Source organism: Pelophylax lessonae, assembly GCF_965119305.1.
Source record: "Pelophylax lessonae genome assembly, chromosome: 11".
In the NCBI taxonomy this organism is placed as follows: Eukaryota; Metazoa; Chordata; class Amphibia; order Anura; family Ranidae; genus Pelophylax; species Pelophylax lessonae.
Window position 1 is genome coordinate 219,429,176 of NC_138778.1, and position 18,721 is coordinate 219,447,896.

Genomic DNA, 18,721 nt, shown 5'->3' on the forward strand with positions numbered 1-18,721 from the left:
GGTTCTGTGAAAACAGCAACTCGTCCACATCTCCAATTATTGCTGCTGTGGAGTCACCTGACGTACTGTAGTTGGAGATTTTGGCGAGCTGGCGTTTTCGGCAGAACACCAGCAGTGTTTACAACTGCCGGAGCCGAATGTAACGTCATAACGTCATGCCCGGCCTCCGAGAATCATAGAGATGACCGAGGGGGCCATCTGGTCCTCGGTCTGATCTATGGTAAACATAAAACATTCATAGCAGCAGTTCAACCCCTTGATTGTTTTTACAGGCTGCAAGAGGGGACGTCGTACCCCCCCCTCCTCTCGCCGCCCTTTGGTGCTTCTACCAGTTCGCCCTGTGATCAGCCGCCGGATAGATTCCTTCTCCGGCTTGCTGATCGCATGGGCGAGCCGGTAGAAGCACCAAAGTGTGGCGGGAAGGGGGGGGGTACAACGTCCCCTCCCGCCGCCTGTAAAAACAATCAAGGGGCTGAACTGCCTCTATGATTGTTTTATATGGTGCAGGGAATCTCAGAAAAAAAAAAGATATCTGGATGATGACTGCAGCTGCACCCATCATTCAGATGTCTCCACTCAAACCTAAGGACGGCTGGTGGTATGGAAGTGGTTAAAATGTGTGTGCTTCTACTATGAAGATTCTTAGAATTTAGAGTTAGGGGCTACAGAAAATGGGGTGCAATGACGGGGCTCTGCAGCTTATGCATATACATTAAACCTTGGATTGGGAGTAACTTGGTTTGAGAGCGTTATTCAAGACAAGTAACATTTTTTTTATAAATTTTGACTTGATAAACGAGCGATGTCTTGATATACAAGTGTGCTCATTGAGATGTCGGGGTACATATTTGCTTTTTTCACATGTAGTTTGTGTGCAGTGTTTTTTATGTTTTTTTTTTTTGTGGTTATCTGCACTTGCTGTCTTTATGATTATTTATTTTTATTTTATTATATTACAGGGAAATATTTTCTGTAGGGCTTTGTATGCTCCTGCTTAGACCAATCGGTTATTTTTCCAGTCTTTTATTCTAAATCTCGTGGCTTGGAGTATGAGATTTACTTTTGTGTTTTTATCAAGGATAAGCATTTTTCTTTTTTTGGCTCTTTTCGTTCCTCACTTTGTCACCCCCCCCCCCCCCCCAATGGCTACTTCTGATCTTTGGTCGCCCACACTTTTTTAGTTTTATATATATATATATATATATATATATATATATGTTTTTTTTTTTCATTGGTTTGTTTGCTCCTCTTTCTGCTAATAAACATGAAGGTGTGATTTGTATATTATTATGCTGTGTAGATAAGGTTACATGTACATTTACATTTATATGTATTGATTATTTATGGGATCTTGTCTGTCTTTTAGAAGGTATATATACATATATATATATATATATATATATATATATTTCTTGAACAATCTGTCACACGTCTGGATCCTGAGGAAGCCCAGACTGTGGGCGAAACACGTCGATCCACTGCACTGTAGGATGTGTTGTATTATGTGATACACCTTTTGTATGCTGTATTTTCATGTGTTGATTTTAATACTTTGTTTCCAATAAAATGTATATATATATATTTCTCGAACAATCTGTCACACATCCGGATCCTGAGGAAGCCCAGACTGTGGGCGAAACACGTCGATCCACTGCACTGTAGGATGTGTTGTATTATGTGATACACCTTTTGTATGCTGTATTTTCATGTGTTGATTTTAATACTTTGTTTCCAATAATATGTATATATATTTTTTTTATAACTTGCTCTTCTGAGAGATTTTTTTGACACATTAAAATCCCCATTTTTCTGGTCTGCAAGGTATTTCCCTTGTCAGACTTGGTTTATATTTAGATTTACCCTGTATATCAAGTTCCCTCCGGATGAAGCCACATGCATTGGTGGCGTAACGAGTAGAGGTTGAGAATGGCGGCAGAAGTTTTTACTGGATCACATGAGAAGCTGTATTTTATTGTACGCTTGTTGTTTACCTAATAAATGTGAGTGCATTTTATTAAGTGGGTTCTGTGTGGTGTGTTGAGCTTAATAACCCAGGTGCTGCACTATTGGAGGCTGTTTTTTCTGTTTGTTGCCTTTGACCCATGTGTAGGCTGAGAGGAGCCATCTTGAAGAGGGAATTCCATTGTTCCTAAAGGAACCTGCGCACCAGAGTTTGGTCCATCCGATTGATCTACATTTATGCTTTGTTGACTCTTAGGGGGTCTACAATGCAGGTGAAGTGCAAGCTCACAACCATTATAGACCCCTAGGGGTCAACAAAGCATAAACGCAGATCAATCTGATGGAGCAAAAAGGAGCACGAGTAGAAAGTTGTCATTACACTGTGGTGTCATCCCTATGAAGCACCTTATTAAAAAGAGACTTTTTTTGTTTGCACAAGCTATAAGAAGCTTCAATATTGATTGCATTGACACTTTTTGCTTCATGTGTTTGTTTATGGATTTTATTTGCACTGGCACTTCATATATATGACATACTTACCTATTTAGTCATTTTTTGTCACTTTCTAGTTATTATTTTTAGCTTGATTTAGAGGCCGCACAATCACACATTTTAATATTGGAATACAAGTAGCGTCACGTCACAACTGGGTATAAAAGATAAGAGAGGCGCCTCTAAGTGTAGCAATATGGTTACTGTGACGGGAGTCACTTTGGTTGGGGGGGCCCGTGGAACCTAGCTTACCTTCGAGGTTGAGAAATCCCTCTCTCAGCTCCCTAGGCCCCTCTTATGTGTAAGTCACATATGTCTATAAGGGACACAGGGTGACCAAGGAAATGATGGACAGCTACTTAATGGACACTGAGAATATGGTTTGGATTATTTCAAATGGGACAGTAATATTTATCAACAATATACCTGAGAGAATAGATGAAGTCTCTGGGACTCTAGGCTTAGGATCCATGTTAAAGGCCTAGCTGCCTATTGCCAATAGGGGAACGCTCCGCACAGTCAGACTCATAGCAGATGCTAATATCATCAGCTCAACCACCTGTCTTCCACACATTGTTGATTGTGCTGATTAACTCACCTATTGTCTACTGTGGGGATGGGTTTACACTTATAATAATGTGTATTGTACTTTGTACTTCATGAGCTCGATGACATCAAGTCTGCTAGGTAATTAACTCAATTTAATTAAATCACTGTCATCTGTTAGTTGCTGAGGGGAAAGTAGAATACTGTTTGTGTTGGTTGTTCCTTAGATATGTTAATTATATTTCTGTACACAATTTCATCTGTATATGATAATGCAATCAGGCACCTGACCTGGTGGGGTAATCTGATCAGGAGGGGGGGGGGTGTCCTCCTGTGTGGTATATATTGTGTGTGTGAGTCTGTTCAATGAAAGTTGTTGTTGTTCCAGATCTATACAAGCTAAGTTACAGCTAGTTTTTTTATGGGGGGGGGGGCAGCTGTAATATCTAATATCTATGTTCAAGACTGGAAGAAGCGGTATTCTGACGGAAGCCCACAAACACAGTGTGGGTTGCGGTTCTGTTACAGTTACATTTAATGAAGATCCTACTACTGAGGGTAAAGTAGAATACTGTTTGTGTTGGTTGTTCCTTAGATATGTTAATTATATTTCTGTACATAATTTCATCTGTATATGATAATGTATATTAAAAAAGAATAGCGCACACATGCAAAAGAAATTACTACCAAATTTGAAGACAATCCATAAATAAAAATGGGGATTTGGTCCCACCATATGGCCATATAGTGCTCAAGCCCACCACTACATCAAAGTACCCCATTATCAGTGGGTCCTACACTATCCATGAAAAAGAGATGAATCCAGCCTTTCTAACCCTTGGAGATAATACTCCTTGCTGGGAAAGATGTGCAAATGCACTACAGGGGACTCCTCCTATATCCACTTGATAGTGGACACTGATAGAATACAGGTGTGTGTGGGGGGTGTTCATTATGTATTCGGTCTGACCAGACTACCGAGGTTGAGCAACCCATCCCACCCCCCACACACACCTGTATTCTATCAGTGTCCACTATCAAGTGGATATAGGAGGAGTCCCCTGTAGTGCATTTGCACATCTTTCCCAGCAAGGAGTATTATCTCCAAGGGTTAGAAAGGCTGGATTCATCTCTTTTTCATGGATAGTGTAGGACCCACTGATAATGGGGTACTTTGACGTAGTAGTGGGCTTGAGCACTATATGGCCATATGGTGGGACCAAATCCCCATTTTTATTTATGGATTGTCTTCAAATTTGGTAGTAATTTCTTTTTCATGTGTGCGCTATTCTTTTTTAATATACATGTCTTTTGGTTCATAGCTGCACCAGCTTTAGAAATACATGGGCATGCTCCCCCAAATTTTTTGCTTGTTTAATATGATAATGTAATCAGGCACCTGATCTGGTGGGGTAATCTGATCATCACGGGGGGGGGGGGGGGGTGTACTCCTGTGTGGTATATATTGTTTGTGAGTCTGTTCAATAAAAGTTGTAGTTGTTCCAGATCTATACAAGCTAAGTTCCGGCTAGTTTTGTATGGGGGTGCTGTATTATCTGATATCTATGTTTAAGACTGGAGGAAGCAGTGTACTGACGGAAGCACACAAACACAGTGTGGGTCGCGGTTCCCTTACAGTTACATTTATTGAAGGTTCTACCCATATGGAAGAAAAATATATTTCCAATATATTTAGGGAAAATGTTTTAAAAAATATATTGAATATGGCCAAAATTGTAGCATTTCAAATATATTTCCAATATATTTGGGAAAAAAAGTTTTTTAAAAAATATATTTCAAATATATTTCTCTTCCATGTGGGTACTACTGAGGTGAAAGTAGAATATTGTTTGTGTTGGTTGTTCCTTAGTTCCGTTACAATTACATTTATTGAAGTTTCAACATTTAGCAACTCACATGGTTGATGATTAGAAGAGGCACATCTAAGTATGCAGGCATCCAGGGTAAAGCTGTCCACATAGACCGTCCTCCGCACCGTCATCAACGTCATCCCTTCCACACTGCGCTCCTTCAAGCCTTGCTTTCAGATCGCTCTAATGCAGGGTAGTCTTCCCGGTCCAGATTGCACACTGACGGTGATGAAAGCCGGCGGTGCAAGGATGGTCAATATGGACAGCTTTACCCTGGATGCCTGCATACTTAGATGTTTCTCTTATAATCATAAACCATGTGAGTTACTTAATGTTGAACCTTCATAAAAGGTAACCATATTGCTACACTTAGAGGGGCCTCTTTTCTCTTTTATACTCTGTAGTTCCTGCTGGATTTTGCTTCTAATCCCCTTGTGGAGGCGCCATTTGTGGATGGACATTTTATGGTTACACAACCAATCACATTGCTATAATCTTTTTATATGGACTATAAACTGAAGGATTTATGAATAAATGGTTGTGGAACGAATCATCTGAGTTTCCATTATTTCCTATGGAGAAATTTGCTTTGATATAAGAGTGCTTTGGATTACAAGCATATTTCCGTAATGAATTATGCTCGAAATCCAACATTTTATTGTACTTGCAAATGTATGCAGACTAAACCCCTGTTTTTAATGCATACTGTTAGACAGGACAATTCGGTTGGTCTCCGGCAAGTAAGCTGAGTTTGGAAATGTCTTTGGTTTTATTTGACATGTAATGAAAACAGAAAAGATTTATTATAAAAAACGTTATTAGCGTGTTGTTTGTAAGCTGTTGTAAAATAACTGACTGTTTCTGCACAGCAATACCTTCAGGTCTTTTAAAAAGCATTCTTCGCTTGCTGAAGCTTTGTGGTGTTTGGCCTTAAATGACTTCCGGTACTGATCTATTGTCTCCAACTGCTTGGATAAAACTGCGAAGCAAAGAGAAAAAAAAAATTCAGAATTGATTTCACAATGCAGAGCATAGACACGCTCATATGAAATGCCTAGTACCACAATTCACCACTTCAGATGGTTTTACCTCCCCACCCCCGCCCCATGGCCAGGCTATTTTTTTGTTTTATTTTATTTATTATTATTCATTCTATTATTTTATTTATTATTATTTTATTTATTATGATTTTATTTATTATTATTTTTTTTATTTTATTTATTTTTATTTATCATTTTTTGCGATTTGGCACTGCGTTATATTAATGGACAATTGCACGGTTGTGCAACGCTGTACCCAAACAAATTTTTTTTACTTTTACACTTTCCCTTTTTTTTTCTTTACCCAAATAAAATCGATGTCCTTTTTTTCCCCTACAAATAGCGCTTTCTTTTGGTGGTATTTGATCACCCCGTGGTTTGAATTTCTACATTTTTTTTATTTTTTTTTTGTGCTTTAAACTAAAAAAGACTGACAATTTTGAAAAAAAATATATATATACAGTATATATATATATATATATATATATATATATATATATTTACTTTCTGCTATAAAACACAGCCAAAGAATTTAAAAAAATATAATTCCTTCATCAGTTTAGGCCAATATGTATTCTGCTGCATGTTTTTTTGGGGGAAAAAATCCCAATAAGTGTATATTGATTAGTTTACATGAATGTTATAATGTCTACAAACGATGGGATATGTTTATGGAATTTTTATTTATTTTTATTTTTTTTACTAGTAATAGCAGCGATCAGCGACTTATAGCTGTACGCTGTACCCAAATAAAATGTATGTCATTTTTTTTCCCCCACAAATAGATCTTTCTTTTTGTGGTATTTAATCACCTCTGTGGTTTTAATTAATTCATTTATTTTTTGCGCTTTAAACTAAAAAAAGACCGACAATTTTGAGAAAAAAAACAAAACTATATCTTTTACTTTCTGCTATAAAACACAGCCAATAAAAAAATCTAAAAAATATAATTCCTTCATCAGTTTAGGCCAATATGTATTCTGCTACGTTTTTTGGGGGAAAAAAATCCCAATAAGCGTATATTGATTAGTTTACGCAAATGTTATAATGTCTACAAACGATGGGATGTGTTTATGGAATTTTTATTTATTTTTTTTATACTAGTAATAGCGGCAATCAGCGACTTATAGATGTATGCTGTACCCAAATAAAATTTATGTAAAAAAAAAAAAAAAAAACAACATTTTTTACTTTCTGATATAAAACACATCCTATACAAAAATGTAAAAAATATAATTTCTCCATCAATTTAGGCCAATTTGCATTCTGCTACATGTTTTTGGTAAAAAAAAAAAAAAAAATCCCAATAAGCGTATTTTGATTAGTTTACGCAAATGTTATAACGTCTACAAACGATGGAATATTTTTATGGAATTTTTAATTTTTTTTTTATACTAGCAATAGCAGCGATCAGCGACTTATAGTTGTACGCTGTACCTAAATAAAATTTATGTCATTTTTTTCCCACAAATAGATCTTTCTTTTGGTGGTATTTGATCACCTGTGTGTTTTTTTTTTTTGCGCTAGAAAGTAAAAAGAACCTAAGTGGTTTTAATTTTTTTTTTTATTCTTTTATTTCTTTTTTTTGCACTTTAAACTAAAAAAGACCGACAATTTTGAAAAAAACAATATTTTTTAATTTCTGCTATAAAACACAGCCAATAATAAATGTAAAAATATAATTTCTTCATCAATTTAGGCCAATATGTATTTGTATAAACTAAAAAAGACCGACAATTTTGAAAAAAAGAAAAAAAAATGTTTTACTTTCTGCTATAAAACACATCCTATACAAAAATGTTAAAAATATAATTTCCTCATTAATTTAGGCCAATCTGTATTCTGCTACGTTTTTGTTAAAAAAAAAAAAAATCACAATAAGCGTAAATTGGTTTGTGCAAATGTTATAACGTCTACAAACGATGGGATATATTTATGGAATTTTTTTTTTTTATACTAGTAATGGCGGCGATCAGCGACTTATAGCGGGACTGCGATATTGCGACAGACAGTCCGACACTAACTGACACTTTTTGGGGGGCTAGTGACACCAAAACAGTGATCAGTGCTAGGCTAGGAAGGGGTTAAACATCAGGGGCGATCAAGGGGTTAATTGTGTGCCTAGCCAGTGTTTTTGTGTAAACTGTGTGCTGCTTTCACTAGGGGAAGATATCGATTCTAGGCCCTGCTTTGCAGAGACACAGGATCGGTCTCTTCCCCCCTGTCAGAACTGAGATCTTCCTTTTTTACATATCTCAGTTGTCTCTGCTTTACTAACGAACAACCGGTGCCAGAGAACATCGAGTCCCCGGGACCCACAGATCGGCTTCTGCTGTAAATGATCACAGTAGAAGCGGCCCGCCGGCGGCGTGCCCGCGCTCCTTGCAGGCGGAAATCGAAAATTGCATATATCTGCCGCCCTGAAGCAGTAAAAGTGCTATAGGGCGGTCAGCAAAGAAATATTATGACCTAAACAAAAACATTCTATAATCTCTACGAGTTACTTCCATCTATATACACTATATTACCAAAAGTATTGGGACGCCTGCCTTTACACACACATGAACTTTAATGGCATCCCAGTCTTAGACCGTAGGGTTCAATATTGAGTTGGCCCACCCTTTGCAGTTATAACAGCTTCAACTCTTCTGGGAAGAGGAGTGTGTCTGTTGGAATGTTTGACCATTCTTCCAGAAGCGCATTTGTGAGGTCAGGCTTTAATGTTGGAGAGAAGGCCTGGCTCGCAGTCTCCGCTCTAATTCATCTCCAAGATGTTCTGTCGGGTTGAGGTCAGGACTCTGTGCAGGCCAGTCAAGTTCCTCCACCCCAAACTTGCTCATTCATGTCTTTATGGACCTTGTTGGAACAGGAAGGGGCCATCCCCAAACTGTTCCCACAAAGTTGGGAGCATGAAATTGTCCAAAATGTCTTGGTATGCCAACGCCTCAAGAGTTCCCTTCACTGGAACTAAGGGGCCAAGCCCAACCCCTGAAAAACAACCCCACATCATAATCTCCTCTCCACCAAATAATTGGACCAGTGCACAAAGTAAGGTCCATAAAGACATGGATGAGCGAGTTTGGGGTGGAGGAACTTGACTGGCCTGCACAGAGTCCTCACCTCAACCCGATAGAACACCTTTGGGATGAATTAGAGTGGAAACTGTGAGCCAGGCCTTCTCGTCCAACATCAGCGCCTGACCTCACTAATGCACTTCTTGAAGAATGATCAAACGTTCCCGTAGACACACTCCTAAACCTTGTGGGCGGCCTTCCCAGAAGAGTTGAAGATGTTATAGCTGCAAACGGTGGGCCAACTCAATATTGAACCCTACGGACTAAGACTGGGATGCCATTAAAGTTCATGTGTGTGTAAAGGCAGGCGTCCCAATACTTTTGGTAATATAGTATATGTGGTCTTTTATTAGTAGTTTTGTCATTGTAACAATTCTGATTCCTGAAGCCAGGATTGGGCAGATCTCCTTGAATATTTGGAGTCTGCGACCAACCCAAACACTGGGCGTCAGTAGGAGAAGCATTGTGTCTCTGCCCCACCCTCAACACTACATCATCATGACAGATATATAAAACCAGTAGGAGACGTTTCTGGTGGTATAATGGAAAGTATATTGGAACAGGATGGCCAGCAATGAACACTAATTACCCATCCTTATATTACGGCCTTGGTGTAATCTATCCGGCAGTACGATGTCTTCACAAATCACCGTGATGTTTTATATGGAAGAGTATCAAAGGGCTACAACGTTTCCTTAATTAACTGCTAGAGGAAATTCCAGTATAATTGGTGCTAATAAGTCATATTGTGTACCGCGCTCTTCCCGCGGGAAGCACAGATCGATGGCGAGTCGCTGTTAAGTGACCATCTCATCAGGAAAATGCACTTCAACAATGCAGAAACCAAGTTGATTCAATACTAGCCGATGCATCTGCTCGGGGATACAGAGAGATGGAGTTAAAGGGAGCTCATTAGGACAGAACTTTGGGAACTTCTTGTTTTTGAAGATGCAAAATTGTAGCAAACTGCAACAACAATTATGATTCTTCGGTGGCATCCATGTGTCCAAACTGGCCAGCTGCGTCAAAGTGATCCCTCTATAGACACGCCATACTCTACCAAGAAAATGGCAAATACTAACACACACCTAGTCTACCTTGGAGGACACGTATTGTGCTGGATTAGAGTTCATCAGGGCTTATCCCCAGGGGTCCCTGGAGCAGTCCAAACAGTATATAAAAGGATGAGAACACCACAGGCTTGTACTAAGTCCAGTAAAACCTTATTTATCTTGACAAACAAGTTGCAGGATAAATCCCACATACTTCAGGGGCCCATAGCTTCCCTTCATCAAGGCTTTTCCCCAAGGGTCTCTGGAGGAGTCCAAACAGTATATAAAAGGATGAGAACACCGCAGGTTTGTACTAGGTCCAGTAAGTTAATTTATCTTGACAAACAGGTCACAAGATATATTCAACTCAATTCAGGGGTACACAGCTTATTCTTCCTCAGGGGCTTATGGTCAAGGGGGTGTCCTCAAGGGTCACTGAAGCCATCAAAACAGTATATAAAAAGATGGGAACACCACAGGCTTGTACTAAATCCAGTAAAACCTTATTTACTGTACCTTGACAAACAGGTTGCAGGATATATCCAACACACTTCAGGGGCTCACAGCTCCCTCTTCATCAGGGCTTTTACCCAAGGGTCTCTGGAGGGGTCCAAACAGTATATAAAAGGATGAGAACACCACAGATTTGTACTAGGTCAAGGAAAGGTTTATTTATCTTGACAAACAGGTTGCAGGATATATCCAACACACTTCATGGGCCCACAGCTCCCCTTCATCAAGGCTTTTCTCCAAGGGTCTCTGGAGGGGTCCAAACAGTGTATAAAAGTATGAGAACACCGCAGGTTTGTACTAGTTCTAGCAAGTTCATTTATCTTGACAAACAGGTCATAAGATACATTCAACTCAATTCGTGGCCCACTCTTCATCAGGCCTTATCGTCAAACCTAAAGCCATCAAAAAAGTATATAAAAAGGATGAGAACACCACAGGCTTTTACTAGGTCCAGTAAAACCTAATTTATCTTCACAAACAGGTTGCAGGATATAGTCAACACACTCTGGGGGCTTACAGCTCCCCTTCATCAAGGCTTTCCCCCAAGGGTCCCTGGAGTGGTCCAAATAGTATATAAAAGGATAAGAACACTGCAGGTTTGTACTAGATCCAGTAAAAATGTATTTATCTTGACAAATAGGTCACAGGAAATATGCAATGCATTTCGTGGGTTCAAAGCTCATACCTCATCAGGCTTTATCCTCAAGGGGTGCCCCCAAGGGTCCCTAAAGCCATCAAAATAGTATATAAATAAATGAGAACACCGCAGGTTTGTACTAGGTCTGGTAAGTTCATTTATCTTGACAAACAGGTCGCCAGATTTATTCAACTCAATTTGGGGGCACACAGCTTACTCTTCTTCAGGGCTTATGCTCAAGGGGGTGTCCCCAAGGGTCACTGAAGCCATCAAAACAATATATAAAAGGATGGGAACACCACAGGCTTGTACTAAATCCAGTAAAACCGTAGTTATCTTGACAAACAGGTCACAGGATATATCCAACGCACTTCAGGGGCTCACAGCTCCCTCTTCATCAAGGCTTTCCCCAAGGGTCCTAGGAGGGGTCCAAAGAATATATAAAAGGATAAGAACACCTCAGATTTGTACTAGGTCAAGGAAAGGTTTATTTATCTTGACAAACAGGTTGCAGGATATATCCCACACACTTCAGGGGCTTACAGCTCCCCTTCATCAAGGCTTTTCCCCAAGGGTCTCTGGAGGGGTCCAAACAGTATATAAAAAGATGGAAATACCGCAGGTTTGTACTGAGTCTAGTAAGTTCATTTATCTGTGACAAACAGGTCACAAGATATATCCAACACAATTCGGTGGGCACACAGCTCACTCTTTCTCAGGGCTTATGCTCAAAGGGGTGTCCCCAAGGGTCCCTGAAGCCATCAAAACCGTATATAAAAGGATGAGAACACCACAGGTTTGTACTAGGTCCAGGTAAAATTTATATATCTCGGCAAACAGGTCACAGGAAATATGCAACACATTTCATGGGCTCACAGCCCATACTTCATCAGGCCTTGTCCTCATGGGTGTCCCCTAAAGTCATCAAAACAGTATATAAAAAGATGGGAACGCAACAGGTTTGTACTAGGTCCAGTAAAACCTTATTTATATTGACAAACAAGTTGTAGGATATAGCCAACACACTTCAGGGGCTCACAGCTCCCCTTCATCAAGGCTTTCCCCCCAAGGGTCTTTGGAGCGGTCCAAACAGCATATAAAAGGATGACAACACCACGGATTTGTACTAGGTCCAGGAAAGGTTTATTTATCTTGACAAACAGGTTGCAAGCTATAGCCAACACACTTTGGGGGCTCCCACCTCCCTCTTCATCAGGGCTTTTCCCCAAGGGTCCCTGGAGCAGTCCAAAGAGTATATAAAGGGATGAGAACACTACAGATTTGTACTAGGTCATGGAAAGGTTTATTTATCTTGACAAACAGGTTTCAGGATATATCCCACACACTTCAGGGGCCTACAGTTCCCCTTCAACAAGGTTTTTCCCGTAGAGTCTCTGGAGGGGTAACACACTTTGGGGGCTCCCACCTCCCTCTTCATCAGGGCTTTTCCCCAAGGGTCCCTGGAGCAGTCCAAAGAGTATATAAAGGGATGAGAACACTACAGATTTGTACTAGGTCATGGAAAGGTTTATTTATCTTGACAAACAGGTTTCAGGATATATCCCACACACTTCAGGGGCCTACAGTTCCCCTTCAACAAGGTTTTTCCCGTAGAGTCTCTGGAGGGGTCCAAGAAGTATATAAAAGAATGAGAACACCGCAGATTTGTACTAGGTCCAGTAAAAATGTATTTATCTTGACAAACAGGCTGCAGGAAATATGCAACGCATTTCGTGGGCACACAGCTCATACTTCATCAGACCTTATTCTCAAAGGGTGTCCCCAAGGGTCCCTAAAGCCATCAAAACAGTAAATAAAAGAATGGGAACACCACAGACTTGTACTAGGTGTGGTAAAACCTTATTTATCTTGACAAATAGGTCACGGGATATATCCAACACACTTCGGGGGCTCACAGCCCCCTCTTCATCAGGGCCCCTGGAGCAGTCCAAACAGTATATATAAGGATTAGAACGCCTCACATTTTTACTAGGCCAAGGACAGGTTTATTTATCTTGACAAACAGGTTGCAGGATATATCCAACACACTTCGGGGGCTCACAGCTCCCCTTTATCAGGGCTTTTCCCCCAGGGGTCTCTGGAGCGGTACAAACAGTATATAAAAGGAGGCGAACTCCACAGGTTTGTATTAGGTCTAGTAAGTTCATTTATCTTGACAAACAGGCCACAAGATATATTCAACTCAATTCGGGGGCACACAGCTCACTCTTCCTCAGGGCTTATGCTCAAGGGGGCATCCAAAGGGCCACTGAAGCCATCAAAACTGTATATAAAAGGATGGAAACACCACAGGATTGTACTAAATCCAGTAAAACCTTATTTAACTTGACAAACGGGTCACAGGATATATATCCAGTGCACTTCGGGGGCTCACAGCTCCCTCTTCATCAGGACTTTTCCCCAAGTGTCCCTGGAGTGGTCCAAACAGTATATAAAAGGATGATAACACCGCAGATTTGTACTAGGTCCAAGGAAGGTTTATTTATCTTGATAAACAGGTTGCAGGATATAGCCAACACACTTCGGGGGCTCACAGCTCCCCTTCATCAAGGCTTTTCCCCAAGGGTCTCTGGAGGGGTCCAAGCAGTATATAAAAGAATGAGAACACCACAGGTTTGTGCACAGTACAGTAAAAATGTATTTATCTCGACTAACAGGTTGCAGGAAATATGTAACACATTCTGTGGGCTCACAGCTCACACTTCATCAGGTCTTATCCTCAAAGGTTGTCCTCAAGGGTCCCTACAGCCATCAAAACAGTATATAAAAGGATGGGAACACCATAAGTTTGTACTAGGTCTAGTAAGTTCATTTATCTTGACAAACAGGTCACAAGATATATTCAACTCAATTCGGGGGCACACAGCTCCCTCTTTCTCAGGGCATATGCTCAAGGGGGCATCCCCCAAGGGTCCCCACTGAGAACACCGCAGGTTTGTGCACAGTCCAGTAAAAATGTATTTATCTCGACAAACAGGTTGCAGGAAATTTGTATCACATTTCGTGGGCTCACAGCTCACACTTCATCAGGTCTTATCCTCAAAGGTTGTCCTCAAGGGTCCCTACAGCCATCAAAACAATACATTAAAGGATGGGAACACCACAGGCTTGTACTAAGTCCAGTAAAACCTTATTTATCTTGACAAACAGGTTGCAAAATATATCCAACACACTTCGGGGGCTCACAGCTCCCTCTTCATCAGGGCTTTAGCTCTGGTAATAATGATGCATGCTGAAGAGCAATCATATAAGACAAGGAACTGAATGATTCTAAATTGTCAGCCTAACCAAGCATTTTAGAACCATTCAGATCCTACAATTGCTTTCCAGTATAGAGCAATAATTACCAGCACTTAAGCCCTGATGAAGGGGTGCTGTGAGCCCCCCAAGTGCGTTGGATATATCCTGTGACCTGTTTGTCAAGATAAATTAAAACCTTTCCTTGACCGAGTACAAATCTGAGGCGTTCTTATCCTTTTATATGCTGTTTGAACCCCTCCAGGGACCCATGAGGGAAAGCCTTGATGGAAGAGTGGCAAGAAGAAAGCCATTTCTTAAAGATATCCATAAAAAGTGTCGTTTAAAGTTTGCCACAAGCCACCTGGGAGACACCAAACATGTGGAAGAAGGTGCTCTGGTCAGATGAAACCAAAATCAAACTTTTTGGCAACAATGTAAAAAGTTATGTTTGGCGTAAAAGCAACACAGCTCATCACCCTGAACACACCATCCCCACTGTCAAACATGGTGGTGGCAGCATCATGGTTTGGGCCTGCTTTTCTTCAGCAGGGACAGGGAAGATGGTTAAAATTGATGGGAAGATGGATGGAGCCAAATACAGGACCATTCTGGAAGAAAACCTGATGGAGTCTGCAAAAGACCTGAGACTGGGACGGAGATTTGTCTTCCAACAAGACAATGATCCAAAACATAAAGCAAAATCTACAATGGAATGGTTCACAAATAAACATATCCAGGTGTTAGAATGGCCAAGTCAAAGTCCAGTCCTGAATCCAATCGAGAATCTGTGGAAAGAACTGAAAACTGCTGTTCACAAACGCTCTCCATCCAACCTCACTGAGCTCGAGCTGTTTTGCAAGGAGGAATGGGCAAAAATTTCAGTCTCTCGATGTGCAAAACTGATAGAGACATACCCCAATCGACTTACAGCTGTAATCGCAGCAAAAGGTGGCGCTACAAAGTATTAACCTAAGGGGGCTGAATAATTTTGCACGCCCAATTTTTCAGTTTTTTATTTGTTAACAAAGTTTGAAATATCCAATACATTTCGTTCCACTTCATGATTGTGTCCCACTTTTTGTTGATTCTTCACAAAAAATTACAGTTTTATATCTTTATGTTTCAAGCCTGAAATGTGGCAAAAGGTCGAAAAAGTTCAAGGGGGCCGAATACTTTGGCAAAGCACTGTATATATATTTATTTATATATATATATATATATATATATATATATATATATATATATATATATATATATATATATATATATATATTTTTTTTTATTTTTTTATTATTAATATTATTATTCTACTGCAATGAATGCATTCCTCAAAGCGTGTGTTGAATTAAAAAAAAAAATCCCTGGGAATTATATTAGAAATTTGTTTATAAAAAAAATAAAAAAATAATTTTTGTTTTGTGCTAGTAAAGACTTTTTCTAGTAACTACATTTTCAAAGTGACAGGACACCTGGAAACGTACATGTATTGCAGAGATGTAATGTATTACATATATTTTTATTTTCCCAGATTTACACTTTACAACTACTTATCACAATTTATAATATTATTACTACTACCAGTAATAAAAAATGGTGTATACAAGAATCCTATGCCCTTGATTTTTGCTTTTCTGTTTGCTGTTTTCTAATGTTTTTTTCCCCATTTTTTACTTTATCTATCTAGTACTGTTCTAGCATATCCTGTGCCTTTGAAGACTGGTATGTGCGTCGTTTGATGTCTTTGTTTTTTCTTGTGCTGTATAGCACGCTGAAAATCCATAAAAATTGGTTTAAAAAAATTGGTGTAATCATATTAGATAAAATAACAGAACAATCACTAAAAATATAAGAAGTAAAAAAGTAAAAATTAAAAAACAAATTACTACTGATCCTACTGCCATTGTTCTCACTAATACTAGTTCTCACACTAGTGATAAAAAATAAAATAACAATATAATTTATCTAAGAAAAACAGACATATGTTTAAAACACAAGTTCTGCGGCAAAAATGAGCTAAATATATCCATCAGTTAATCAGGGTCATCTAAATCTCATGGATAAATAATGTGTTTTATCCCCTGAGTGTGACCTGATCTCTTCCTTCTACTGCATCTCTCTGGACTTTCACAAGATTAGGATGAATTCCGCAGAGAGGAATTTACAATCTATAGTGCCGTCATTTCAGTTATCAGTAGCTAGGCAGTGTGAATTTGGCAGGTACTAGAAAAAAATCTTTACTAACAATTTTTATTTTTTTTTAATTACGTTTTTATAAATCAAATTTCTATTAGATCTTTCATTTTTTTTTTTTAATTTTTTTATTTATTAGATCTTTAAAGTTTTTTTGTTTTTTTTTAAATAAAACACACACTTTGAGGAATGCTTTTAAATTAAATACTGTATAACTAATGAGAATTTTGAACAATGCAGTTTGGAAAAATAAAAAAAACAAAGCATTAACGAAAACCTGTAAGCAGATATAAAATATCCCAATTAGACACAGTTATTTACTTCAATTTTTTTAAAATGTTATTTAAAAAAAATACTTAAATGTATTTATAATTTGTACTTCTGTCTGATCTTTAATTTCTTTTATTTTTATTTTTTTATTTATTAAATCTTTAAAGTTTTTTTTTTATTTTATAAAACACACACTTTGAGGAATGCTTTAAAATTAAATATTGTATAACTGCTGACAATTTCTAACAATTTTGTTTGGAAAAATAAAAAGTACAAAGCTTAAAGAAAACCTGTAAGCAGATATAAAATATCCCAATTAGAAACAGTTATTTACTTCATTTTTTTTTAAATGTTATTTAAAAAAAATATTTAAATGTATTTATAATTTGTACTTCTGTCTGATCTTTAATTTCTTTTATTTTTATTTTTTATTTATTAAATCTTTAAAGTTTTTTTTTTTTTTTTTTTAATAAAACACACACTTTGAGGAATGCTTTAAATTAAATATTGTATAACTAATGAGAATTTCTAACAATGTAGTTTGGAAAAAGAAAAAAATAAAAAGCTTTAAAGAAAACCTGAAAGCAGGTATAAAATATCCCAATTAGAAACAGTTATTACTTAATTTTTTTTTAAATATTATTTAAAAAAATATTTAAATTCATTTATAATTTGTACTTCTGTCTGATCTTTAATTTCTTTTATTATTTATTTATTAAATCTTTAAAGTTTTTTTTTTTTAATAAAACACATACTTTGAGGAATGCTTTAAAATTAAAAACTGTATAACTACTGACAATTTCTAACAATGTTGTTTGGAAAAATAAAAAGTACAAAGCTTTAAAGAAAACCTGTAAGCAGATATAAAATATCCCAATTAGAAACAGTTATTTACTTCATTTTTTTTAAATTTTATTTAAAAAAAATATTTAAATGTATTTATAATTTGTACTTCTGTCTGATCTTTAATTTCTTTTATTTTTTATTTATTAAATCTTTAAAGTTTTTTTTTTTTTTTTTTAATAAAACACACACTTTGAGGAATGCTTTAAATTCAATATTATAGAACTAATGAGAATTTCTAACAATGTAGTTTGGAAAAATAAATAAATACAAAGCTTTAAAGAAAACCTGAAAGCAGGTATAAATTATCCAAATTAGAAACAATTATTTACTTGTTTTTTTTAAACGTTATTTTAAAAAAATATTTAAATGTATTTATAATTTGTACTTCTGTCTGATCTTTAATTTCTTTTATTTTTATGTTTTATTTATTAAATCTTTAAAGTTTTTTTTTTTTTTTTTAATAAAACACACACTTTGAGGAATGCTTTAAATTAAATATTGTATAACTAATGAGAATTTCTAAAAATGTAGTTTGGAAAAATAAAAAAATAAAAAGCTTTAAAGAAAACCTGAAAGCAGGTATAAAATATCCCAATTAGAAACAGTTATTACTTAATTTTTTTTTTAAATGTTATTTAAAAAAATATTTAAATGCATTTATAATTTGTACTTCTGTCTGATCTTTAATTTCTTTTATTATTTATTTATTAAATCTTTAAAGTTTTTTTTTTAATAAAACATATACTTTGAGGAATGCTTTAAAATTAAAAATTGTATAACTACTGACAATTTCTAACAATGTTGTTTGGAAAAATAAAAAGTACAAAGCTTTAAAGAAAACCTGTAAGCAGATATAAAATATCCCAATTAGAAACAGTTATTTACTTCATTTTTTTTTAATGTTATTTAAAAAAAATATTTAAATGTATTTATAATTTGTACTTCTGTCTGATCTTTAATTTCTTTT

The 18,721-nt window shown here is 37.1% G+C and overlaps 1 protein-coding gene across 1 annotated transcript in view; it reads right to left on the bottom strand.

Annotated features, from left to right (window-relative positions):
• LOC309566842 (uncharacterized protein) overlaps positions 1-18,721 on the bottom strand; it is a 210,968-nt gene that overhangs the window by 19,388 nt on the left and 172,859 nt on the right. The window contains exon 15 of the mRNA XM_082272164.1: positions 5,747-5,850. Coding sequence (XP_082128290.1) covers positions 5,747-5,850 — 104 coding nt within the window. The remainder of the gene's footprint in view (positions 1-5,746; positions 5,851-18,721) is intronic.